The 26360-nt window shown below is 33.5% G+C and overlaps 1 protein-coding gene across 4 annotated transcripts; it reads right to left on the reverse strand.

Moving 5' to 3' along the window:
* Positions 1–458: 458 nt before the first annotated feature.
* Positions 459–26127, reverse strand: LOC6643675 (voltage-dependent calcium channel type D subunit alpha-1). Of its 4 annotated transcripts, XM_023176523.2 has the most exons (33): positions 25863–26124; positions 24150–24981; positions 21608–22956; positions 21329–21542; positions 20603–20708; positions 20211–20350; positions 19910–20016; positions 19471–19623; positions 18757–18944; positions 18182–18701; positions 17716–17941; positions 17433–17643; positions 17160–17369; positions 16981–17099; positions 16857–16915; positions 15004–15121; positions 14291–14420; positions 13918–14084; positions 13732–13819; positions 12535–12642; positions 10413–10520; positions 9293–9345; positions 9031–9177; positions 8493–8964; positions 8349–8432; positions 8216–8278; positions 7968–8156; positions 7659–7907; positions 6945–7604; positions 5980–6431; positions 5403–5440; positions 1134–1264; positions 459–1071 (listed from the first exon to the last, which is right to left on the reverse strand). In XM_023176523.2, exons 1-33 carry the CDS (start codon positions 25870–25872, stop codon positions 607–609), a joined length of 8166 nt encoding a protein of 2721 aa, XP_023032291.2. In that variant the 5' UTR covers positions 25873–26124; the 3' UTR covers positions 459–606. The 4 variants fall into 4 exon arrangements, with proteins under 4 accessions (XP_023032291.2, XP_002066410.3, XP_015033625.2 ...); XM_002066374.4 differs by lacking the exon at positions 10413–10520; XM_015178139.3 differs by lacking the exons at positions 10413–10520; positions 15004–15121 and adding an exon at positions 16487–16613.
* Between the last annotated feature and the right edge of the window lie 233 nt (positions 26128–26360).

Genomic DNA, 26360 nt, shown 5'->3' on the forward strand with positions numbered 1-26360 from the left:
TAATATTTAGTTGTTTATTTTTTGTTCAGTTTTGTTACATATTAAACAATTCCGTTTTGTTGTATCAATATTATTTCTATAATTAGAATTATTTTGTTTGTTTGGTTTTTTTTTTATTTTATTATTTTATACGCAATTATTAAATACTTAAAAAATAAAATGCGTCTAAATCGTATAAGTACAATGTATGCCATTATTATTATATTATTCGGTGATTATAATAATTAATCAATTAAATTGTGTTTTGCTTGTTTTTTGTTTTTGTTTTAAAAATATATATTTTTAATTTGATTGGGTTTTTGTTGTCCTTTTTTTAAGTTTTAAGTTTCAATGTACAATTTGTTGGCTTCTTTGTTGTTGTAAACCATCGTAGACTTTATCAAAAAGGCATAAAACAATGAGCTATACGATACAAAGTTTTTTTCATTTTTACAAGTTTTACAAATTTTTTAGTTTTTAGTGTTTTTTGGATGTGTTTTCAGTGTTTTGGTGTCATTTAGATTACTAAAAATGTTTTTTCTTTGCTAAAAATTATACAAAAAAGTTGTGTTTATGTTTGCATATTAAACATTTCAAATTCCATCAAGAAGACATTTCATTTAAGTGCTATGAAGAGGACGCTGGTCCTGGACCTCCTCGTTGCGGCGATTGTTGCTGTTGTTGTTGTTTCGTGGGCGAGATATTATTTTGGCTAGTTGTAGGCAAGTTTCTAGTATTATTTGTGTTATTTTGGCTAATTTGAGATTTATGATTATTGGCTGTTGTGGTCTGTATGGTGGCCACACGTCTCAAACGATTATCAGGTATCGGTGGTGATTGCAAAGTGCCCGATGAGAACGATGATGGACCACTGCCACCAAGAATTGCGCCACCGCCACCAGCGCCAGCATCACCGAAAATGCTTCCATTGCTGCTACCAATTAAACTCAATGAATGCTCATTGGATAGTATTTGATGGGCAGCTAGATTCATTTCCTCTGGCGTCATATCCAGAGCCTCACGCATCTCACGTGCGGCAGTGCCCACAAACTCTGAATCGCAATATTTACCCAATCCCTCAGCGGCGAGTACCTGAAAAATGAATTTATATTATATTTTTGAATGATTTGTATGATTTCTTTAGACATTCTTACCCCTCCAATCAATGATTCGGCTAGACCGTTCATATCAGATGAAGTTGGTAAACGACGCTGATCGTAAGGACTAGCTGGTGTCGATTGGATCATGCGCTCGTGGCCAGGAATAGCACCATTGGGTGCGTAGACTAATGGTATGCATAGGAAATAGAATTGAAATTATATCAACAGATTAGATTTTTGAATAACTCAAAATTTTAAGAATATATTTCTAATTATTATACAAAGAGCTTGTTGATCATGTTATAACTTTGATTCTAATTATTTTGTATAAAATAATTCTTTCCCTTTGTAAACTTATTCCAAGTTTATGGAGTAAAGTTGTACGAATTTGAAAATGCTTTACAATTTTCCTAAAAAGTAATTAAAATTTCAGAATTTCCATCTTGTTTTACATTGTTACATTTTATGGTTTTAAAGGTTGACATTATACGTAAGTCAAAAATATATCAACAGCATGATCAAGTGATAATTTATGTTTAAAAAAAGCTTCCGGTCTTTACTAACTTGGTAAACAACCATGAATCAAGTAAAATATAAAATATAAACTATATATAATGTTTGTAATTAATTCGTTTAATTATTTCGGTATATAAAAATTTGTTGATATGCTCAGAATATAAATAAATTCATTTTGACAGAATCTAAACTGAACTAGTCTTTCGATAGATTATTTTAAATGGCTAAGTTTAATTCTGACTTGACTAGTTTAATTCTTTCACGTTAGTAGGCCTGACCCTTGTTAAAATTCTACATGATCATCAAGCTTTAAAGTATACAATTATTATGTTACTTCTTAGTATATAGTTATGAATTAGTAAAGCATTCGTTAATACAAGTTCTATGTATATTATATTTGTACAACTTGTACTAAGTGATTAAATTTATATACAAATATGGACATTATATATATGTATGTATATACAAAACAAGGGTTAGTAAACTAAAATTAAAGCTGAAGCAAGCAACAATCGCTAGATATGTTAAGCATATCGAGAACTAAGGATTCACCATATATTTATATGTATATATATAGACGTAAAGCGTTCTAGGTTCGATAACAAAGCATATTTGGTATTTATGTTTTTATGTATGTGATTATGTAATGTGAGTATGTTCGGGTATTCACATTGTAGATTGTGTTTGAATGATTTTGTGTGGGTTTGCCTTACATTTTTAGGGTTTATAATAATATTTTAAGTTAATCCCACCCACAAAACAAAAATGAAATCATGAAAAACCAAGCGATGACATAGACAACATTGAATAGTAACAACAATCTGGCATTAATTAATAGAACAGCTTTTTTTTTTGTTTTCTTTTTGATTAGACGTACAAATATCGGCAGGGAGGGGAGGTTAATATTGGCATTTGTTTTTTTTTTTTATTGGTTTATTAGGAGGCAAGGCACACAAACACACGGGCGCACGCACACTCACACACACACACACATACACTGACTCGATTTGGGCCACAAAAACATATTGCTTTTTGTTCAATATATTTGAATAATATAGACATCAATATCGATATTTTGTTGATAATTTATTTTTTTTTTTTTTTGTAAATTTTTTGCTTTTGATATAATGGTAACCTTTTTCTTTGTCTCAGATTTGTTGGTGCGTGTTAAAACGGTTGTTGTTCGAATTATTATAGTTGTACTTGGCTTGTTCTGGTTGTTGTTGTTGTTGTTGATTTGTAGGTTGTTGTTGTTTATTTGTTGTTGTTGGTGTTATGTCAATTGATCTTTCTTTTCTTTTTCTTTTTTTTTTTTTGATATAAAGGAGTAGGGAAATGTTTTTCTTATTTGTTTACTTTCATTTTTTTTTTTTTTGGTTTTTTTAAATGAAAATCTAGGAACAACTTCCAATTGAAAATGGAAACCATTTGTCTTTGTCTTTTTGAATTTTTTAACGCAGTTCGAACTTTTTGACATTCATCCGGCAAGTGATTTTTAATGATACGAATGGTTCGAAACTCTCAGCATTCGGTTGTTTTTAAACTCGAATCACTTAGGCTATAATTAAATAGATTTGTATAAAAAAGAGTTATACAAAAACAAATTACTTTCACTTAATAGTTAATTATGATTGATTGGTTGATTGATTTGTTGGTAGGTAATTAAATGGTATACATAATTGCATCAAAAATTTTAGTTTGTTAGTTTGTAATCAACAAAAGGAGCCATCGTCGGCACTCAGTTTATTTGTTGTATGTGATATGTGTTGAAAGGGTTTAGAAGATAGAATTGGTTTTAATTTGGCTCTAGAAGAGTTTAGGTTATATGGCAGAATGAAAGGTATTAGTAGGTGAAAGGATCCCGAGATAGGAAATAAAGAGATTTTAATTATATGTAGTTATAATAGAATATATTGATTTAGAGTCTAAATTTTAGACAAAGTTCCTACAAATTGTCAATATCCAATCCGAAAAAATTAGGTGTTATCATAAAATTTTTAAGCCATATTGGCTTGTGAAATTCGAACCAAAACAAGTTGGAAATCGAATACAATTTATATTGTATTAAACTCGAATAAAAATGTTATTTATCTAATAATATATGTAGAACCTAAACTTACTTGTTTTTCTTTTTCTAGGGTCAAAAATAGTTTCTAATCTAACCAGATTCTTTGCAAATGAAATTAATTTGTTTATTTTAAATATAGATTTTGTTGCCCCATTTTATAGAACCTAATATTGTTACAACTTTTAACACTGTAATTTACATGAATATGCTGTTAGTTAAGTTAAATGGATTTTTTAATACAGAAACAAAATTGTATTTTAAATCTTGTGTATTTTCAAAATGATGTTTTAATGTCTTAAAATGCAATTATGTTGAATACTAAATTGAATTACATTGCAGCCAAAGCGTTTTCCGTTAATAAGGCTCTAATTAATTAAGCTGCACCCAAATCGAAACTAATCTACGCAATTTCTACATTATTTACTAAACTCTAAATGTAAAATATAATTAATTGTTTGCCGCATGTATATATATGTAAATATTCTACGAGTGATAATTGAATTTTTGTGTTTATCATTTCATTTGTTAATTTTTTGTCTTTCGCGATTTAACAAACAGCCAAAATTACATGGAAAACCAAAAATTAAAATATATTTTTGTATACCCTTGCAGAAGTTATCACAGTTTATTATTTCTTTTTTCAAAATTTAGATTAGAACGGACTTTACTCAGAGACTTTTTAAGGTTTTTGATTCTTAGGATCTATCAGTTTGAAAATTTATGAATTTGTATAAGGAATCGAAACCTTATTAACAAACTCTACAACACTCTTGTACACAAATCAGTCAAAAATGAATTTGTCAGATATTTTGTTAATTGTTATATCAAATATATCAATTAAAGTGCTAGTTTCAAGAACAAATGATTTATTTTTAAGAATATATTTTAAATATTTGGAAATTTTTGTTGAATTTTACATCAGGTCTGAAGAAGTCAACACAAAAAGGTTACAAACTTCTTTCGTCAGCAGATTTTTTAAAAAAAACTTACGAATTACATATCTATAACGCCTAAACGAGTTGGGAATCACAACCTAATGAAGCACATAAAGACTGGCAACGCTTACTTCATCTTCACCTTTTTGTTCATACCCTTAAGCATAGGTCTTAAGATTTCGATATTGCGTTTAAATATCTAAATTTAAAAAATCTCAGATCATATTTGATTTAAAAGTGATAAATTAGGACTTTAAAGCAATATCATATATAGCTGCAAGAGTATTTAAACGTCGGCTTGCCGATACTAAGTTTTTTTTCGTGTTTCTTATTTATTTTTTATTTTGTGATGTCTGAATTAAATGTTGTTCTATTTGATTTTGATTTTTTTATTTTTGTGATTGTCTTTTTTTATATTTGGCATGCCGCAGGCAATAAAACTTTTTTTTTTTTTTTTGAAGAACTCACACATCAGTGGCTCAGACTGTACAATAAATGTTTTAAAAATATTGTTATGCAAAAGAGCTACAAAAAAATTATGTTTTTAGAAAAATTAATTGTTAGAAGTGTTTGTTTTGTATATAAAACAATAAAAAAAAATGAAACATTATAAAGAAATTGAATGTTCAAACAATAAGAAAAAGGTTAATAACATTTTGTTTTTTTTTTAAGTTGTGCTGTTTGTTGTTAAATGTATTTGCTGCTGTTTTTTTTTTGTATTCAATTTTGATTGTTATTGGTTTATGGATTTGTTGTTACTTGTTTTGTTAATTTTTATTGCAATTTGCAGCATTTTAGGCTTACCATTATATGGATGCAATAAAATACCACGATTGCGGTTGCTGAAATTAATGTTTTTGGGATTGAGTAAAGTAAAAGTTGATTGTTTTTGTTGTTGTTTTGTTCTTTATGTGATTTGCAACTAATTCGCTAATTCAACTAAATTGATTTATTTAAATATGATTTTATTTTGTCTTTTTTTTTTTTTGCCAAGTTATTATCACTTGGTTTGGCTCCTTTTGTCCATTACAAACTTTAAAGGGCTCTCTCTCGATCTCTTGCTCTCTTCATTTCTTTTTACTAAATGCCACAGATAAGAAATCATAAAATCGTATGGTGAATATAAAATATATTGAACTCACTAAACAGCAAGCCATAATAACAGGAAGTATATATGTAAGTAGATATATTTGATAAGAATGTATATGTAAGCCTTCTAGCTTCACACAATGTCATTGATATATGGAAGTGTATGTTTGTTTTCTTGAGTCATTTTTCTAGTTTGGCTAAGTAATCAACCAAAAAAAAAAAAAAAAAATACAGATCATGTAGAGAGGAACCTAAATAAATCATACCTCCAAAAATTTCCCCAAATACTCACTCATAAGAAATCGCATTTGCTTCTGGTGGCAAGGTTCGAGTTAGCATTGATGCTGCTCCTCCAACAGAGGCATTGCCACCAGAGCCATTTTTGGCCAATGGCCTCATTGATATACTCTCCCCAAAAGTTCTCAGTTCACCGCCACTGCTGGCATGTAGCTCATCTTGCAATTTTCCACTGGCCGCCATTCTAGCTTGCATTATATTTCTCGTTATATGATTAACACCATCGGCCACGCTGCGGTTCAAGGTGTCATAAAGATAATCTCCAGCAGCTGGATCGGATCCCAAAACCATTGTACTGCCACCGACACCAGCAGCCATGGATCCACCAATAGTCAGGGTTAGAGCTCCATTACTCTGCGAAGCCGAAGCTTTGGCACTACGTCGAAAAGTACCATTGCCATGACGGCGTATAGAGGACCACACACTGCCAAAGAGTGTGTGATGTCGCTGTAATTAGACAAGAAAGTTATTAAATATTATTTAATTATTTTTCTAATCTAATAGTGTCTAAATAAAATCCACAGAATGTCACGATAATCAATTATAGTAATTGATGACGCATGAAGTACAGCAAAATAATTAATAAATTGTAATCCATACCGTGTAATAATCTAATCCCTTTCAGCCATTTTCATAGTTTAAATAATACTAAAACCCCTTTTAATTTGTTTGTCTGTCTGTAAGCAGTAAATTCGAAATGGGGAAACGTTTGAAAATGCTAAAATTTGGAAAATTGAGTTGAGAATGGGGAATTCGAATACAATTTACCTTTGGAAAGTTTTAAGGTCTCACAATATCAAAATATACTAATAGTATCTTATGTAAAGTTAACAAAAAATCAGTTTAGAATACATCATATTTTCCGAACTGTTTTTCATCCTAACTCCTAACATCCTAACTAACACTAACTTGGATGGCTTAAATCCCATAGTAAGAAAAAAACAAATTTGTCTCACTTACGCGATGCATTGGCTCCGGCTCCTCGGCTAACTCATCTAGATTACCAGATATGGCACGCTTGAGAGCAGGTGATACCTCATGTAGGGTACGCAAACCTGCCTGCAATGTAACCGTATTGCTATCCGGATGACCTTCTTTACCTTCCTGTTCTTTGCGCTTCTTAAAGCGTCGGAAATAGTCTTGTATCAGATATGTGGCATAGAATTTACCCACAGTAACTTCATCATCGTTGCCTGGAGGCGGACAAACTTGATCCAATAGTTTTGGATTTGTACGCTTCCAAATCTGCTTAATTGTGGCTCTTAATTCAGCATTGGCATCGTCAATGTTGCCCTCCGTCTTGATACTCAATGAAGTGCGTACCACAGCAAAAAGGGTGGCATTGAAGAGGACTGTGCCATCGGAATTTAACGGCATATTCATGGAGACCAAACGCTTACAGGCCATGCGATGTGGACAGAGTTTACCGAAACCCAAGGGCGGTGAAATTTTTCGCAATAATGTGACAACATCGAGATGCTTGATGCGTCCCTTGGCATCGGGATCGTATTCACTCCAGAGACGTATAAATTCATCCAAGTGATGTGGACCCAATATGGACCAATCCCGAGTTAGATAATCAAAGTTATCCATAATGACGGCCACGAATAAGTTTATAATCTGCAATTGAATTCATTTAGTTAATGCGGTTTAAGATTTATAATTGATCCGTACCAAAAACGAGCAGAGGACATAAAAAGATATGAAATATGGATACGCTATGGATGAGCCACATTCACCGTTCGGTGTATCCGATTCTCTGTCACATTTAACATCATCTTGAGCCGAACAGGCCATCATAATATCTTGCCAAGCTTCACCAGTGGCAGAACGGAAAAGTACCAAAACAGCCTGCTGGAACGTTTGGAAATTATTGTTCGGTGTTATCGCATATCCATTATCCAAAGCGATTTTGCCAAAGACCTGTGAAACAAATAAATATTGTAATCATCTGTAGATACTGTATGTATGTATATATCTTACCTGCATGCCAACCACTGCATAAATAAAGAAAAGTAGGACAATAAGCAAAGCAACGTAGGGCAAAGCCTGAAAAGATTTAATAAATGTCCAGAGCAAAGTTCGTATGCCTTCGCCTTTGCTAAGAAGTTTGACCAAACGCATTACGCGAAATAGGCGGAAGAAATTAATGGATATAAGATTGGAACCAGCCTATAAAAGACATTTATAATAAATGATCATAACAAATTTAAATATGTTATACCGCTTACCGCTTTGGCTTTGTTTTTACATCCTTCCATAATGTCACAAGCGGCCTGGGAAGTATCCTTGCTCTATGACAACAAACATTGAAAAGCCATATATAAAATTAAATATCCTATAGCTATTTTTAGATCTACCAACCTTAATTTCAGAGTACACAATATCAATAAAACTGCCAAGAACAATAATGAAATCGAAAACGTTCCAAGCATCACCAAAATAATTCTATATAAAACAAAGTAAATCATTAAGATTCGATTTAATACATCATTTTTGTTGCCTCACCTTAAAACGGAATGCGGCCAATTTAAAGACAAATTCCAAGGCAAAAACTGCTGTAAATATCATATTCAAGGCATCCAATAGTTCCGTATACCATAATGGTTGATTATAAAATTTCATTGCCAGTGTCACAGTATTTATCATGATCAATATAAAGATGGTATATTCAAACGATGAAGATGTGACAAACCACCAGACTTTATATTGTATGCCATGTTTGGGTATATATCGACGCACTGGTTTCGCTTTCAATGCAAACTCTATGCAATTACGTTGATTCTTATCCAAATCACAATTTTTGTATTCCTGTTCACCCTCATTTTGGAAAGTGACAATGACGAAACCGACGAATATGTTGACCATAAAGAAGGCAATTATAATAATATAGATAATATAATAGGCAGCAACAATGGGACGGAAATTATGTATTGGGCCGCCATTTTCTTTATTCGAATCAATGGAAACATAGAGCAAGCTAATTTGTATAAAACAAATATGATTAAAATCAAATAGTATCACAAATTCGTTGTTTAATACTTACCCTGGCCAACCCTCAAAAGTGGATACAGTAAATAGTGTCAGCATTCCTTTGGCCACATCATCGAAATGGAAACGATTATTAATCCACTCACGTTCTTTGAGTCGCGGCTTATGGACATCGCCGTCATCATAGATGAGATATGTGCCACTAAAGAAGTGAATTAATTAATTACAATTAATAATACACAAGAAAAGAATCAACAAAGAAAAAAAAAACAACCATTTGCTTCTTGGTATAAGAATATGTCATAAATTACACTCACCAGCAATCGTCCTCGACCATTTTGGAACCATCACTGCAGCTGAAAAATTTACCCTATAGATGTTGTGGGTGATTTTCAAGAAGAATGCATCGGGAAAGAACAGGAAAACATATTAATAGACTATAGCATATGATGTTAATCAATATTACACTGGGCTTAAGTATACTTAACCTCAGATTAGAGGTTGACTATACTTTGAGCCCATTTAGTTAAATTACGAACTGATTTACTAAATAAACTAATAACGATAAAGAGACTTTTTTTTATTAATATTTTTTGTCATCTCTAGCCGGAACTATGGAGGACTAAGGCCTAGTTAAATTGTATTTTGGCAGCCATTTACAATAGACTAATCTAACTATTTATAGGTATATATATATTATATACATATACAGGGTGTTTTTTCTTCATATGCAAAAACATTTACATACACTGTTTAAAATTGGACACAACATTCGATAGGACGGCACGACACATGTATTTACAGACAGGACAATTAAAACGGGTTGCAATCATTTTGAGGTTCTTAGGTTGATATTTTGATCATAAGGAGTTGTTTAAGGATGATTAAATACATACACATATATACATAGTACGAAGAGATTGGCAAGGAGCTCTAGCTAAGGGAGTTATCCTTTTTTTTGTTAAATTGGGTTATTGGTTTGGGAACAAAAGCTAGCAGCAAAGGTATTGAAGCTGCTTCAATATTCTACAAGACTTCGAAGTAGAATATATACATACATATATGTATAACAAGTTAGCGTTATAGCAAAAATCTTTATTTAATTCTTTTACATAAGATTTTGACATAGAAAGAGAGAGAGTAAAAGAGGCAAAGAAAATTTTCAATTTACTTGCAGAAAACTGTAGAGTTTCTTTTAGTATATATTTAGTAATATAGGTAGGTAGTTTACCCAATCTCTTATACAGCATTGAGAGTCGAAAGTACATATCAAAAATTTAAAGCAAAACACTTAAAGCAGCATCGATTCTTGATTTTATTTTTTAATAGCGCACACTTAAAGCCGTTTCTACCATTTAACCTTCACCTTGATTTCGATTTATAGAATTTATATAGATATATATAAGTATATACGAATATAGTTGGATAAGAAATTACCTTAAAGAGTTGTACTCCAATAACGGCAAACATGAATTGCAATAAATATGTAACCAACATGATATTACCAATTGTTTTGATTGCGACTACAACGCATTTGACCACGTACTATAAAGTTTTTTGTTGTTTTTTTGCCAGTGTAAAGGTTTGGAATAGATATGTCAATGTGTGTGTGTGTGTGTGTGAGTTTGAATATATGTGTGTGTGTGTGGGTGTGCGTTTTGACACGATTTCGGTTTTTGGCAGCATCAATCATGGGCCACATATTTGGAATAGTTTCAATGAAATCAAAAGTATTTTGTACAATTTATTTTTTTTTTTTGAGTAAAATTTTTTGCCGGATAATCAATTTTTACACATTTTGTGGAAAAGTTCAAAAGCAATGGATTCAAGTAAACAAAAAAAAAGAGAGAAAAAACAGGAAAATACATTTATAAGGGGCTCATATTGTAAGGTTTAGATGTAAATTGGTTAATCACATTTTTATGGACAGTGAGAATATTAAACAAAAGTAAAATATAAAGAAAAACAAAGATAGGAATAAAACAGATGAGAAAAAATATAGAAATTAAAAATTAAATTACTACATATTCTTTTGTGTTTGTTTTAGTATATGTGAGATTTGGTTACTACATTGGATTCCTTTTTGTACACCACGTGAGGAAGGTTGTGAAAGGTTTTTTTAAAATTATTTTTTCGGTTTATACCCTTGCAACAGATTCCATTAGCTCTAAAGCTAAGCTTAAGGCCTAGATATGTTGGAGCCACTCGTAATGTTTAACTGAACAAAAAAAATTAGATAAACATTGAGTTGAATTAAATTTTCTTAAGTTCAATCTGTTGAAATCTTTAGGAAACTCAAGACATACAGCTTTAAGTTTTTAACAGACCAATTACTTTTTATATTTTGCCCACCTAATCGATCAAAAATTTGCAAGCGTATAAAATGTTCGGCATGGCCGATATCAGATCGATCCTAGCTGATTAGGTTGATTTCGTTGGTTGATTGGTAGATTGCCTTGATGCTAGGGTGCAAGGTTGGCATTGATGCTGCTATCACTAAGGGTAGATAATTTAAAACTAAGGAAAATGCATGTGTGAATTACATATCTTATTTATATCCAAATATATTTGGAATGTTTTGTGATAGTGTCTCTATTTATCTGTACATTTATGTTTGCCTTATTTGCTTTTACTTAAATTTGACGAAGAAACGCAGAAAATGGGTGTGGAATATAATGGAAATTACATTTATATAACAAAAAATTGGTAAGTATTTTGACTTTGTATTTTATATATATTACTCAATTTTATTTTCGGTGTGAGAGTGTTAAATGAAATTATTGTTATAGAGTGCACTGAAGGAATAACAAAATGAATGGGCAAATTTAATTTTGAATTTTCTAGTTAACTTGTAAACTTTGCCCCTATTCGACTTTTTTCTCTCTATATATTCTATATGATTCATTTGTTTTATTTTTCCAAAGATATGGCAGAGCATTAATAAGCAATACTGTGCGGATTTACTTTTTGCTATTGGCATTATATACAAGATCGTTAAAATAAAATTAGTATATAAGATGGAACAAGAGTTTTTAAATATATTCCAACAACAACAAAAGGTTAGGATGAATGCATTTAAAATTGCTTAAATCTAATTTATACAAATTTCATGGCTATTCGTTAATAATTGTTATGTGGTTATAGTTTTTCATTCTCAAGTAGTCATTTTATACACAAAATCGTATTACATATTCGAACTTAATAATAATAATAATATAATTAATAATACTGGGGTATTAAATTTAAAAATAGAATCCTTAAAAACTTTAATATGACTTTATTTTAGGATCTATATATATAGTAAACTTTTGTTATGGTTCTAAAACGTTTCCTATCATAGTTGTCATAACTAGCTAACTAAAAAAAAGTAACTAAAATACATACTTATATTACAGCTTCTAAACTATTATCTCTTACTTGAAGATACTCATGCATATAAATGTTTTTAGTTTGTACAAGATGCCCTTAAAAGTATACAATTAATTCTATATGTGTATGCCTAAGAAATTTCTTAATAAACAAAATTAAAATATTTAACTTAAAATTAAGGAAATCATACCTTAAACAGTTGAACTCCTATTACGGCAAACATGAATTGTAGAAGGCATGTGACGAGCACAATATTTCCGATAGTCTTAACAGCGACTATGACACACTGAACAACATGCTGTATATGTGATACGACGATATATATATGTATTTATAAATTATATTAAATATATAAATCAAAGAATAAAAGTCATAGTTACACAGTAAGTAAAGCTATTCAATATAAGGTGTATTTGTTAGAAGCTAAATTGGACCTCTATATATTGGCTATACTGAAAGTCATTGCGCATTTAAAGAGGATTATATTGATCAGAAAGTTATTTTGTTTTTGACAAACCCTGTAAAGCCTATATACATACATTTGCAATATCTTGATAAGTTGGTAAATAGAATGATGCTTAACTCTTAAGGCACAAATGGCAACTCTTAAGTAGTGAAATCAAAAAATTATCGTGCTTGTGAGCCTCTTTAAGGGAAACACAGAAAAAAATGAACTATAATTAATACAATTTCTTAGTGATTAATTCATAAAGAAAATTAAAGTCGATCGCAATGACTTTCTAGTCAAACCAAAAATAGATATGATTAGTATAATAAATACAGTTAAAAACATAGTTTCGACTATGCCTAAGCCAAGCCCAGATAATAATTAGTTTTATTTTGGGTTTCTCTTTTCATTTTTTTTTATTCCACGCCCATTTTTCGTTAGGTGTTAAAATAGTAACACAGAAAATAAACCAAAAGAAAAGAAGAAAAACAACTAATTCAGTGTATAATTCAGCAATAAACATACGTTTTTTTATATATATTTATATTATTTGTCTAATGTCTTATTTGTTTTTTCTTTGTATTTCTTTCAGGTGCACCCTACACCCAGCAATTCAAGGTTTTTATTTTTGGTACCTCTAGAGAAATTTCTTGTTGTAAAGTGTGTTTTTGTTTAATTGTTAGACCCATAAATTATTTGCATAAATCGAAGCAGTTTGATTAGTTTTTTTTTTCGTTTTGGTGTGATTTTGTTTGTTATCATAAGTAAACAAAAAATATTATTATTAAAAGAAGTAAGAACAAAAGTAAAAATAAAAATCATAAAGAAAATTTAAGTTGAAAAACTCGTTCATCAAAGTAAGTTAATAGAATAAAGCAATTTTTTTTTTTAGAATAATATCGAATCTTAACGTATCGTATCGAATCGCATGACTCTCACCTTTAGACCCTTGGCTCGATTGATGGCTCTGAGTGGCCTTAAAACACGGAGCACACGTAGAATTTTCACGACTGAGATCGCATTCGAACTGTAGTTGAAATCGATGTTTTTATTTGTATTGTCCCAAAAAAATGGTCACAGCTCAACTACTGGGTTAGAGTAGAGTTAGAGCATGAGTTTAATTACCTGGACACTAGAGATATCAAAGAAACACAGACCACAAGTAAATCTAATAGATTAAATGCGGATCTGCAGAAGGCTCCGTCATGTAAAACGAAGCCATATGAAATCAATTTCAGAATCAGTTCTATTGTGAAAACTGCCGTGAAAAAGTAATCAAATTTATTCAGTACCTGAAAAGTGACATAAACAAATGAAATATGTGTGTTGAGCTCAAGTTACTACATTAAGAGTGAAGTAAAAGTACAAAAAATGCGAGTGAACAAATTTAAGCGCCATTTGACAACTTACAATTGAACAATTTTTTATGGGGTTTTTGGTTGTAGATTCAAATTAGTTTTGGATTCATATCTTTCCATCTGGAACTGGAGCTACTTACTTTGTTAAGAGGGGCTTCGGCGTTTAGAGGATTCTCTGCGGCCAACATGGCGGATGAGAACATGATGCAGCAAAGGATAATGTTGCCAAAATTGCTGTGATTGCACAGCCAATGGCAGAAGACACGAAATCTGAGGAAAAGGTATTAAGCAAATATTAGATAACGTTAAAAGTGCAAATTGATATCAAAATTGATTCAAATAAAAAACGAACTGAGGAACACATGTAGTCGTCGGACAGGCTATTAGAGTTCTGACAAGACAAAGTTAGTTGAACGAACGAAAATGTGAAGCAAAAAAAAAAGCAGCTAGAATATATTTGGATATTATCTCCAATAAATTTACTATTTTCGAAATACATTGCTGACTAAAAACTATAAAAAGGCGGCAAACGATTTCAGAAGAAAGTCTATTCTGAATCGATTTGTGTCTCAAACTAAAAAACAAAAAAAGCTGTTGTGAAATATTCTTTTTTTTTAGGTAGGTGGTATGTATATCATCTATAAACTACTTATCTAAACACAGGTACAGGTGTATCACATACAAAACAAAGTTAAACAAAAGACAAAATACATTTAAGCATATCGGGGGACATTTAAAACTCAATAAAAACATACACATTGACACATAAAAAATATTTAAAAATTAAAAAAAAAAACAGTTCCTCAATTTATTGTTGTTGTTCTTAAAAAAAAATTAACTAAAACATAAAAACCTGTTCTTTTGTGAGAAAAGAAAGAATGATGTGCCCGGCGGTATGGGTAGAATTTTTGTTGCCGTATTAACCTCTGACATACGACGTGGTCGTGCCGTTATCATGCCTTCTTCATCCACTATAGATTTATACAAGTATATATAAATATATGCATTTTTTTTCATATATATGATTTATGCCAATTTTGGAAAGAACAAATGATAAACATAAATAAGAATCGGTAAAAAAGTTTAAACATTTATTTTAATCATAATGGAATAGTAGAGGGTAAATCAGCAGTCGGGAACTATCATTCGGCATAGCCGAATTATCTATACTCTTGCAATATAAATGGAGATTATGGATGTCTTATCTCCAATTTTATCTAAATTTAAACCAAATCGGGAGTGTTTATATTGTCCATATATTAAAGACACTCAGTTGGCTTTAAATCTAAACTTTGATAAACTTTTTTGAGATGTAATTCTCAACTTTTTACTGTTTTGCAATGTAATGCTCAACTAGTTTTAGCATTGTTTACTGCGTCCATTGCAATTTAGAAGTTTAGGCAAAATCTGATGATAAAATACTAGAACTTTGTGGGTTTTAAAAATAGATTTACAGACAATTTGCTCCCATTATGTTTCTTCTAAAAATTTTACAAGTATACGTTATGAAGATATAAGATGAAAAATAATACAAAATTGTTCCAAACTTTAATTATAAGGGCTTTTTGTCCTTAGGTATACTTAGTATAGTTTTTTATTCATTTTCGTCCAGATTATCTTCTCTATTTGTTTACTTTAGCATTGAAAATTCATCATAGATTTCCATTTTGCAAGAGTATAATACGAAACTATGTTTTCTTAAGTCTAAACTAAATTAAAATGTTAGGATACTTTAAAAGAAAATTCTAACTACTTAAGTGAGACTTAAATTCCATTTAAAATTATATGCAAAATTTGGCCAGGGATATTCAAAGGAGCAGCTCGAAAAAAAATCTCTAAATGTATAAAGTAAACAAAAGCAGTCCATTGTATACTATTGAATTCTAAAAACTTGAAAAATGGAATGGTCTTTCGAATGAACTTGCAAGTTGGCTAAACAAAAATCGACTACCTAAATTGCAATAGGCAAATTAATGCGATTGTACGGTAAATTAGTCAATTACTCAGTTTCCAAAACGTCGTTTAGTCAAAAAACTGAAGGAAACAAAATCAAGTTATAAGTTTGATATATATATAGTATTTAATATATATAAATATATTACATTCAAGAGTATGCAAATTAGATAGATACAGAATATGATATATATTGTGGATATGAAACTTGGGTCTTGCATGCAAAACAAACTTTGGAACTTAAGAAATGCATAACAATTTAAATGAAAAAAAAAACATGGAATGATAGTGGGTGTGCGCATGTATACGTGTGTGTGTGTGTGTGTGTGTTTTTGAACTTACTCTCAGAGTATTTTTTGTTTTGTGTATTCAATTGGATTTACCTGTTTGTATAACTGAAAATGAAAAATGCACTGCCACGTGGTATTGGCTTTTTAGTCTTCTTCATGCTCACTTCGGATAAACGTCGGGGTCGTGCAGTAACATGTGCCGATACTTCAGAATGGGAGTCTTTCGATTAATATTGTAATAATGTTTTCGAGTTTTGTTTTTGTTTGTTTTTTGATTCCAGCATTGAGCAGCATGAGTTAATGATTTTTTGTTTGAGGATAGTTTTGAGGTTAATGTCTAGAGAGGCCATAAGCTTAAAATACTTTATGACTTATAGATAATTAAACTTATTCATAGACTTAAATTGATATATGCCTAACACATATTTATATGTACAAAACATAATTCAATTGTTATAATTACCCTCTTGCTCTTCTTCGCACATTTCGCGTACTTCCTCATCGGATAAAGTCTCATGATCCCTACATAAAATTAATATTCAAAATTAATCTTTTGTACAAATTGTTATAAAAACTGTCATACACACATTTTATCTTCGTCCATTTCATGATGTTCCATATCCATATCTATGCTAAGATGTTCATCATCTTCTCCATCAATTGTGGGAGTGGGACTATGGGATCTTTTTAGAGCATTCTCATCATGCTGCATCACACAAAAGAAAAGTTATATACGGGCTCTTTGTTTTGTTATAGCTTTACTTACAGGCTCTTCTTCCTTCTCCACTTCAGATAATGAATCAGCATCGGCCAAATTATCCACAGCGATGGCCAAGAACACATTTAGCAATATATAATTGCCGCAAATGAATAATATAATGAAATATATACACGCCAGAGCACCATAAGACGAAACACCACCATATGCAGCAATGCCCTGATACATCACCGCATTCCAATCCTCGCCCGTCATTATCTACCACAATAGATTTCAGTTTTATAAGCAATCAACATACATGATCATTTTCGGCCAACTTACTTGAAACACAGTGAGTAAAGCCTGCCAAAAGCAATCAAAATTCTGGCGATACTTTTCCTCTGTGCCGTCACCATTAAATTTACCACCAAAAACTTGCATGCCCAATAAAGCAAATATCACAATAAATAGGAAGAGCAGTAACAAGAGTGAAGCAATCGATTGTATCGAGTTCAATAGGGAAGCAACGAGATTCGATAGAGAGCGCCAATATCTAAAAAAAAAACAAGGGAATACTCATATACTTAGTTTCTTCAGATTTGTATTCCAAATAATTGCAACTCACTTGGTTACTTTAAACACACGCAGCAGGCGGACACAACGCAGCACAGAGACACCAAGGGGCGGCATCATTCCCGTATTGGTAAGAAGGGTTTCGGTAATACTACCAATTACCACAAAGCAATCGAAGCGATTAAAAAGGGATACAAAGTAGCCCTGGAAGCCAAGACTGTACATTTTCAATATCATTTCACAGGTGAAGAGGCCAATGAAAAATACGTTAGTGTACTCTGAAATGAATTTATAACATAGATTTTGATTAAAAATGGTGAATAGCATATCTTTGGGATCTGAAATAAGTTGAGATTATAGATAGGGTCCTATAACAACTTCAGGCTGTGTTGAAACAGCGAGCTCTGAAATTCAAAGTTGAAATTGTGTCAAACTGCTTTTCTTAAACAAAATGAGGCAACAAAGTGTTAGTGGAGAACTGAACTCAATCGATTCCCATCCTTTTTTTTCCAACTCACCTTGAAATTCGTCCAGCCACGGTGGTTGCTTGTAGTGCTCTGTGGCTAATACGCCGGTATTAAGGAAGACCAGAACAATGATCAACCAATAGAATGCCTGCGATTTAACTGCTTTACGGCAAGCACGTCGCATTCTTCGATTGACACGATCGAAATCCTTTTTCATTTTTCGCCAACGTGATTCAGTCATTTGAATTTCTGGTAGATCTTCACCGAAATTCTCTGTTGAGTCCATATCATTGGATTGTTTGGTTTTGCCATCTGGCATTAGGCCACCAACAGCATCTGGTTCAATATCCTCAGCTTGGGTAATCCAATCGAGGTAACCACGCAAATCCTCTTCAATTTGTTGTTTCTCACGTAACTTTTGGAAATCACCTCGATTTTTGGCCTTATTACGTTCTTTGGAGAACTCACCAGACAGGACACCAAGAATTAGGTTCATAACAAAAAATGCGCCCAATATGACCATGGAAATGAAATACATCCATTGCCAATCGCTGCCCATAGAGTCTTGAATCTGCAAAGATATTTGGTGAATAGGCAAACATTTGGGAAATTTAAGGTGAACTTACGCTATACAAAACATCGGTCCAACCCTCCAGGGTGACACACTGAAAAACCGTCAACATGGCTAGACCAAAGTTATCAAAGTTGGTAATACCATCATTGGGTCCTTCCCAGCCCCCGTAGCATTTTAAGCCTAGAGATTCATTACATTTCCTTCCAACGCCACACGGCTTGGATTCCTCCTCGAATTCACCTAGATTCCGTTAAGAGTTTGTATTTTTTTCGGGAATTTTTAATTAGTAATGAAATGGAATGTGGATAAGATTTGATGGGGGATGACATGCGAATGATTTTGAATGTTGTTGGGTATATCTATAAAGTGCCATTTGTTTGTATCGTATATTTTTGGTATTGTTGGCGGAATATGCCTCCATCATTGGCATAATAGAAATTGTCCCAAATTAATTACAATTTTTTTTGTTTCTTTGCTCTATTCACAAGTAGATTAGTTAACACATTTTTTTTGGGTGGGTGAGGGGCTAGTGTTTTGCTTGCAATGTCTGATTATAAATTGTGTGTGTCTTTGTTTTTGGATATTTTGGTTTATTCTAATCTACTATAAATAGAGCTAAAATATGCTGGACGTTGAATTTTAATGCGACATATCTGGTGGCATTCAAGACAACTGAATGATATTCGTACAACGTATAAATATTGTACGTGGTTTGAAATTTGTATGTGTGTGTGTGTGTGTGTTTGTATTTTGGGTTTTGTCTTACCTGTAAACTCATTTCGACACGTCTTGTGCAATTTACCGGAGAATAACTCAAGACCAATGATCGCATAGATTATGATTACGAATATAACCAAAAGTGCAATGTGAAACAATGGCACCATGGCCTTTAAAATTGAATTAAGCACAACCTGTAGACCTGCGAGAAAGCGCATGGATAGCGCATGAAGGATTACACATTACAGAAACATACATAGATCACACAATGAAATGCTGCACAGATTAAGGAACAAAAGACAATTGATAATGAAAAACTGTTGTTTTTGCCATTCTATTACTTATTTCCCTTCGGTGCAGCACTTCAAAGCTACGAATGAATCCGTAGTATATTTAGGTGAGTCTAAGTGTATACATATTTAGAACAACTTGAGTTTTGGTTTTGCGGTCTTTTTTTTTTTTGTTTGTAGTGCTAACTAAGCTCTTACTTGGTACACCCGATACAAGTCGCAATGGACGCAGCACACGAAAGGCACGCAATGCCTTCACATCGAAGGCATCCTTCATCAGATGGGAGAGTGCTGTACTTATTGCTCTGTAAAAACAAGTTGATATTTTTTTTTTGTTGTGTATGGCATACAATTTCATACGTGTCTTGAACTTAATTTTGTTTTTTTTTTTTTGCCGATTAAATTGGATATAAGGTAACATAGAAAATGGTTAAAACGAGGCCTTACAAAGAGGCCTGGGCGCTTAATCGCTTTTAACTGGCATATTTTGTATGCTTACCCTATAACTACAATTGTAAAATCTAATAAATTCCATCCATTTCTTAGATATGCACCATTATGTAACATAAAACCATATGCTAATATTTTCATAACACATTCCGCTGTGAATATAACTAGGAATACATATTCAACTTTTTCCTGTGTTATTTTTGTGTAGTGTTTCGGTGGTTTGTGTTGTTTTTTTGTGCATATCGGGATGGGGTTCGCAGTTTTTTGGGTTGTGAATAGGATGTGATTTAATGTATGATTTGTGGTTTTTGTGATTGAAATCGAACGATCATTATGAAGATGTATAAAAGATAGATGGAAAAGATAATTTATAAAGATTAATAAATAGTTTCATTTCATATATTCTGATATGCTTATTTAATTGGAGAACGTAAGACTTACCAAGGTTTGATTCGTCACATTCGAATCGCTGCCTGGATAAGGCGTATAAACGGCCAAGGCAACACAATTGGCAAATATGGTTAATAAAATAAGGAACTCAAATGGTCTGGCAGTTAAAAGAAATGAGTTAAGAAAAGTACCAATGTTTTGAAAGTTTGTAAAGACATGAGTTTCTAAATTAACCCATAAAATGATGTGTTAAAAATCTTAATTGAAATTCGAGAACTAGTTAGCGGGTAGAATTGGGGTCCCTTTAATCAACCTGGTCAATGTTTAATGAATGGGCGCAATTAGTTGATCATTTGTTCATTTGTTCACTGACTGGTTTTATTTGCATGGAAAAGGCCTTTTATTCAGCTCAACGAGTAGCAAATAGAATACCTTACCATAAAACAGCGTCATAGTTCACTCTAGAATCGGAGTAGTTTCTATTCACTATCTTTGCCAAATGTATTAAAACAGATGAAGACTTAAAGACTAGCAAAGAGGTAAGCCAGGGAAGAACTAGAGAAATGAAGAAGTAAACAGTTACAGACTTGAGTCAGTGTATGAATTTGTAAGTGGACGAGACAAAAAAGAACGAGAATAGTGAATATATTCATTGAATCAATGATGGAAGTTGCTCTTTTTTAGCCACTCATTTGTAAAATTTTCCCGAGCCAATTAAGCTAGCAATCTAATTTTCCGTGACTTCTACTCGAGTTAAAAGTATTTTAAAAAGGATACTTCCATTCCACAATGCGAATGCAAAGCGCTCTCAATGGATTCTTAACTGTCAGACAGAAAAGTGCTCGCTGCGGTCGATCTGGTTGTGGTTTGCCCCGTCGCTGGGGCCTCTTTGGACCGGCAGCGCCAGGTTTCTGACCGCCGGCACCACTTGGCCCAATTGTGGTGCCATTCATTGTTTCCGGAATGTTTGCAATGCCCATGGCATCGATGCCTAAACGCAAAAAGAGGTAAATTTAAATAAACTGAGATGCGGTTGGAGATTTCTTTTGTACTCACCCATTATGTTGGTACCCCCGCCAAGATTTGTTTCTGTTGCATCGTAACGTGATTGGGATACATCTCCACCACCGGCACCGGCTCCTCCATTGCCATTTGGTGTAAAGACACCGCCACCAGATGCTCCACGCTCGAAATCCATAATGTTGAAAAATTTACCCGCTCCTCCGCCAAAATTATCAATTAGCTCTGCGGAACTTGAATAGAAGGGGGAAAAGGCTTGGGTCTCGTCCTCCTCCTCTTCGTAGTACTCGTCAACGTCTTCGTCGTCCTCCTCGTCTTCTTCTTCCTCTTCTCCTTCGTCGTCGTCGTCGTCTTGATCGTCGTTATCTTGCTGCTGGGCAAGTTGCTCTTGTTCATCTATATCAATTGTTGTGCCCTCCGGCTCGTCGTCGTACTCCCCGTCTTCAACGTCGTCGTCGTCGTCCTCCTCGGTGATTCTACATGTCCTTCTTATCGAAGGACGATTATTGCGTGTATTCTTTTTTACAACAACATCGGCATTGTCATCCACATCGCCAACGTCTTCAAGGGAATCATTGCCACCGCTTCTACAGCGAATAATTCGTACATCATCGGCATCTTGACGACGATCACTGAAACTGTCACAGTCGGTGTTCCCGCCACCAGCACCCGCACTGGTCTCGGTTTCGGCCTGTTCCTTAGCAGCGGCTGCAACGGCCGCTACAATTGCCGCAGTTCTGAGAGTCTGTGAGCTAAGATCTGGATTATTTGGATCGTCGTCGTCCTCGTCACAATCGTCGTCGCCTATGAAACTGCTTATGTCCCCGACACCAAAACCATGCAATGTACTATTATCACCAGTAATGTCACAATTGCAACTGTTACTGCTGCTGCTATCGCCTCCAACGGCACTGTAGCTGCTGTCCTCGTCTCGAGCACCGCTGCTGTAACTGCTATTGGTACTTCCGGCACTCGTAACACTATTCTGTGGCTGCTGTTGCCAAGCGGACGCTGCGCCAGCTGCCGCCGATTGAGCAGCTACGACGAGAGCTTCCTCTGGTGTCAAACGTTGACTTGAGCCAGCTCCTCCTGCTCCGCCACACGAAGTGCAACTGGATTTGCGACGTTTACTGCTCTGGTTACTACTGCCACCACCACCAGCACTACCGTTGCCGCCTTCGGAGCCACCGTTATTATTGTTTTTATGTCTTCGCTGCTTAAAGTCGAGCTTATATGTGCTATTATTGACAATTTGGCTGGTGACAGTGCTTAGTGCTAGCTCTGTGTTATTTGGTCGTTTCTTGGTGGTCCCAGAATCCTGTCTCTGTCCGTTTCGCTGGGCAGTAGGCTCGTCACTGCTGGCGTTAACCTCTAATGGGCTGCAACTATAAGTGAGATTGAGAAGAAAACGGATACGATTAGTAGTTTTCAGATCGAAGATCCTTAGAAACTTTCTGGATGCACTTAAGTCACACTTAATAACTCGAGGTGTCATATACAAAACCCTGGAATAGTTCTAAATTTCAATTAATTTCGAATACCTAATAGTTTCATTATTTCTGAACACTTTAAATGGTAAGCATTTAGACTTAAACAATCTGTTCTTAAGGCATGAATCGTTGAACATTTAAAAGAAGATTACAAAAATGTCAATTTGTCTTGAATGCCAAACATCTTTTTCGGAATAAACTTACAGAGATTGTAACTAATTGATTAAAGAAGTTTCTTCTTAACATGGTGTGATATTTGTATTTAGGTACCTAAAGTTAACATATTCAGATATCAAATCTTAGCATGCTATGTCTACAGAAATATCATCGGTCTGCAACACAAAAATCTGTCTGAATTTGTGTTAAAAATCCATAAAAAGTAGAAAATTAATCCACTAGCTGAATGCAAATTTGATTCCATTATTGTTGCTCTGATAAATATTATAAACCATTAAAAAGGATGAACATTCTCTTTTATATATGAAAGATAAATTTCTTTTGTTGCGCCAGATATCAGATGATTTCCAGCGGATAACATCCTTGCCAATGTTATAAAAGATCTTCAAAAACGGCATGATTTGCTCTGCACAGCTATTTAAAAATGTGAATACTTTCATCATTCACTTATAATGTATGTAAATATTTGAAATAGAATAGATTTAAAAATATACATGCCATAGTCTGAGAGTCAATTTTAAACACTTTTTAATTGACAATTTCTTTAGGCACCGAAACTCTTTACTTTTACCTTTTATAAAGATCTTCTGTCACATTTATTTACCAACATCTCGATTCGAGTCTACGATTCCTGTATAGACATACTTGCATGCACTATACTACCTACATATATAATAAATAGAGAGGTACAAACGAACAAGGACACACGACAGCGAGTTTACACAACATACAGACATACATACAGATATATGGGTACAAAACATACATACATACGATACTTATAGAATTAAATGACGAGATTCCGTATGCTAACTTACTATGCCCTAGTACGTGTATGTTCCAAATAATCAAACTCTTGCATTGCATTGTAAATGAATTTGTTTTTGTGCTCCAGCTGGAGCTGCATATACCTTTGTTGTAGAACCGTTGTGGAGGCAGCAGGCGAGATTCCAATGGAGCTGCCAGATGGTGAGCTGCCAGTTCCTGTGCTGTGTTGGCCACCTGTGGCCACTGTGGGAACTGGCAGAGTTATCGTCGGTGAGCGATGCTGATGATGGTGCTCGGGTTTTATAATGACCACTTCTAAATCGCTTTTAATTGCTGTTGCTGGTGTTGTTAGTGTTGGTGACTTGCGATTATATTTGCGACTTCCACGAGTGGGTGTGTCTGCCTTCAGATAGCGTCTGGATGTGGCCGGTGATGTGGGCGAAGGTTTACGCTCAATGACCAGAGTGTTATCATCGTAGGCTATACAATTGACCAATTCACCACCAGGCGGGGGAGCAGGAATTGGTGCTGAGGCTGGTGATGTGGATGGTTTGGCGGGGGCTGATGCTGCCTCATCTCCTGGGTCATAAAGTTTGGCCTCTTTCTGCCTTTGGAATTGCAATTGTCGGCGACGTTGCGATGATGTAGTTGCTCCACTTCTCGTACTCCCGCTGACCTCGCTGCCCTGTGGCGATTGGGCCTGGTTCTTGGTCTTGGTTGGACATGAACATGATGATTCATCAATGACTACAACATTCGTTGATTTCGACGAATCTTTGCCTATTATATCCCTATCCTTATCGTTATTCTTATGATTTAATTTGTTATTGGTACTAGAACTATCCAAGGCATCGTATTTGTTAATTTGTTGCTGTTGTGGCGATTTTTGTTGCTGTTGCTGTTGAGGTTGTTGTTGTTGCTGCTGTTGTTGTTGTTGTTGTGGTTGCGGTGAAGAGGCATGCTCTTTACGATCTCCTTTTTGAGGAGTGTTACGAAATGGACAAAGGCAAAGGGCGGGGGAAAAGTTTATTAGTTTAGCCAAGTTATTAATATTTGATGTGCACAAGTTAATAAACTGCGTTTAATGAGCCAAGTTAATGAAATGATGGTTGGGAAATAATGTGAGTTTGGATATTTAGAAATCATCATAGTATGTGATTTAATCAAAGTCATAAAAGTCAGTCAATGTCCATTCCAAAGTTTATTGAATTAACTGAAATGCTAATCATGACAGATTTTTTTTCCCCATTTCTGTTCTCCACATTATTTTTATTTTTAAGTTTAACTTTAAATCAATTGAAGTAAATTTGTATCCTTTTTATGCATTTACCTTGAAAACATTTAACTAATAATCAAGGTAAACAAAAATGAAGCTAATATTCATTTTTGTAGCTGAAGAAAAAAAAAATTGCATATGTAAGGAGCTTATAATGAAAATTCCACGAGTAAGGGCTAAAAAAAAAATTTTATAATAGTGAAGCCTGATTATAACACAATTTTCAGTTGATACAGAAATACCTCGTATTTTTATACTATCTAGTTTAAGCTAAAACTAGAGAATCAGAGGAACACGAAATATAAAATTCAATTCAATAATATCCTAACTGAAATCTCTAGTCTCTTAATATCTCTGTTATACACTCACTTAAAGGAAAATGATTAATAATCAACAAAGAAAAGTGGTCACAAGGCACTGAAATCCATCCACTGAACTGCAAGGGGCTTCTACATTTATCCACTTGAATAAATTGGTGTCTGATAAATAAAAATGAATGAATGATGATGATGATGATGGTGATACGTTCACTAATTAATCACGTTTCCTCTTCCTCCTCCGTCCAATTACTTGGCCCTACCTGTATTCATATTTGAAGTTTCCTTCAGACGCACAAAATTGATTTGCCTTTCATTCACTAGCAGCACTTCAAGTTGAATTTCCGTACAAAATTGCGGTCAACAATTGATGGCATCAACAGGTGTGTTTGGTTCTCACTCCCCCATACGTAGATGTATATCTGAGCATTCAGTCACTCACTCTCTCACTGGCTTACATGGACACTTACATTCCAATACACACAAACACGCACACACAAACAAACACACTCACTCACACACACTCGATCGAGGGAAATGAATGTTTCAGTACTTTAATATTATATATAGAGACGGTGGTTAGTCCTGTTGGACGTTGATAAAGCGACGGTATATATTTTGTTTTTTTTTTTTTTGTATTATTTGTTATAAATAATTTGTTTTGTTTAAAGTAAAATTTGGCAATTAGTTAAAGTCTGTGCGGTTAAGCTGAAGAGGACAGAAGAGATTTTCATATATTTTGGTATTATTTTTTATTGAAT

Source organism: Drosophila willistoni (assembly GCF_018902025.1).
Source record: "Drosophila willistoni isolate 14030-0811.24 chromosome 2R unlocalized genomic scaffold, UCI_dwil_1.1 Seg200, whole genome shotgun sequence".
Classification (NCBI taxonomy): Eukaryota; Metazoa; Arthropoda; class Insecta; order Diptera; family Drosophilidae; genus Drosophila; species Drosophila willistoni.

Excerpts from the sequence above, each read along its gene's own strand:
- LOC6643675 (XM_023176523.2), bottom strand. Across the intron at positions 17,100-17,159 it reads TGGAGAAGGAAGAAGAGCCT|CATGATGAGAATGCTCTAAA; the intron begins GTAAGTAAAGCT and ends TGTGTGATGCAG. Across the intron at positions 15,122-16,856 it reads GTGCGAAGAAGAGCAAGAGG|TGGATGAAGAAGGCATGATA; the intron begins GTAATTATAACA and ends ATAAATCTATAG.